Source organism: Elephantulus edwardii, unplaced genomic scaffold (assembly GCF_000299155.1).
Source record: "Elephantulus edwardii isolate Elephantulus edwardi_28Jun2011 unplaced genomic scaffold, EleEdw1.0 scaffold00068, whole genome shotgun sequence".
Taxonomy (NCBI): Eukaryota; Metazoa; Chordata; class Mammalia; order Macroscelidea; family Macroscelididae; genus Elephantulus; species Elephantulus edwardii.
In genome coordinates, this window is record NW_006399818.1 from 14,332,644 (window position 1) to 14,333,695 (window position 1,052).

General features: G+C 42.3%; 1 protein-coding gene across 1 annotated transcript in view; it reads left to right on the forward strand.

Annotated features, from left to right (window-relative positions):
* Window positions 1-1,052, forward strand: part of STAB2 (stabilin 2) — a 251,479-nt gene that overhangs the window by 185,158 nt on the left and 65,269 nt on the right. The window contains exon 45 of the mRNA XM_006888578.1: window positions 194-241. Coding sequence (XP_006888640.1) covers window positions 194-241 — 48 coding nt within the window. The remainder of the gene's footprint in view (window positions 1-193; window positions 242-1,052) is intronic.

The window sequence follows — 1,052 nt, forward strand, 5'->3', positions numbered from 1 at the left end:
GGACAGAGCAGGAAGGGAAGACCCTCTAGGAGGTGGATTGATTTGGTGACTGGGACAACCAGGATGAGTGTGTTGGAGACAATGAGATTGGCACAGGACAGAGCACAGTTTAGAGCTGTTGTACATAGGGTCACTATGAGTCTCAAATGACTCGACAGCACAAAACAACAACGACAACTATCTTTGTTTGCAGGAACTGCCAAAGGACCCAAAAACATCCCAGTATTTCTTCCAGTTACAGGTAAGAATATGTGGGTCTATCTGCTTGTGAGAGTTGAGCGTCAAGCCAGGGGCATCATGAACCTGTAGACTGCAGAGTTGATGGGTAGGAGAGGAGCTTGAATTTCTGACGTGACCTGTTGTTGATTGTTTATAATCTTTGTCTTTTAGGCCTCAGTTAGGCAGGATGAAAAAAAGAAAATATACCTGCTACATTGGGTCCACAGTATTATATAAATGTAGTATATGAAGGTCCTGTGCTTTGATTGGGTGTTGTATTTCTCACCTCCCTTACAGGAGATCCAAGGTCAATTTCTGGCCAACATACCTCATGCACAACTACTACCTGCCTGTCAGAGATGACTTGAGCATTGCTATGACATTGTGCATGTTTCCTTGCAGCTTCTGAACTAAGACAGACTAGGAAGAAATATCTGGAGGCCTGCTTATGAAATCAGTTGATGAAAACTCTTTGGATCACAATGGAACCCTGTCCAATCCATAAAACCGATTGTGGGGATAAAACAAAACTGGACAGTATTTTGTTCCATTGTGCATAGGGTCATCATGGGTTGGGGGTAACTTCACATAGAAGGTGTCGTGGGGAAACTTCTATTACTCCTAAAGAAAAGCATTATTGGAGCAGTAGTTAAGTCTTTGGGTGTAAATACTAAGTTAAATGACCTCTTCTATCTGAATAAATTCCAGATCAATAGAATATCCATTGATTTCAAGTTGATTCTATCTCCTAGCAATGCTCTAGGACAGAAGAGCACTGCCCTGTGGGGTTTCCAAGGCTGTAATCCTAAAAGGAGACTGCCTCATATTTGTAG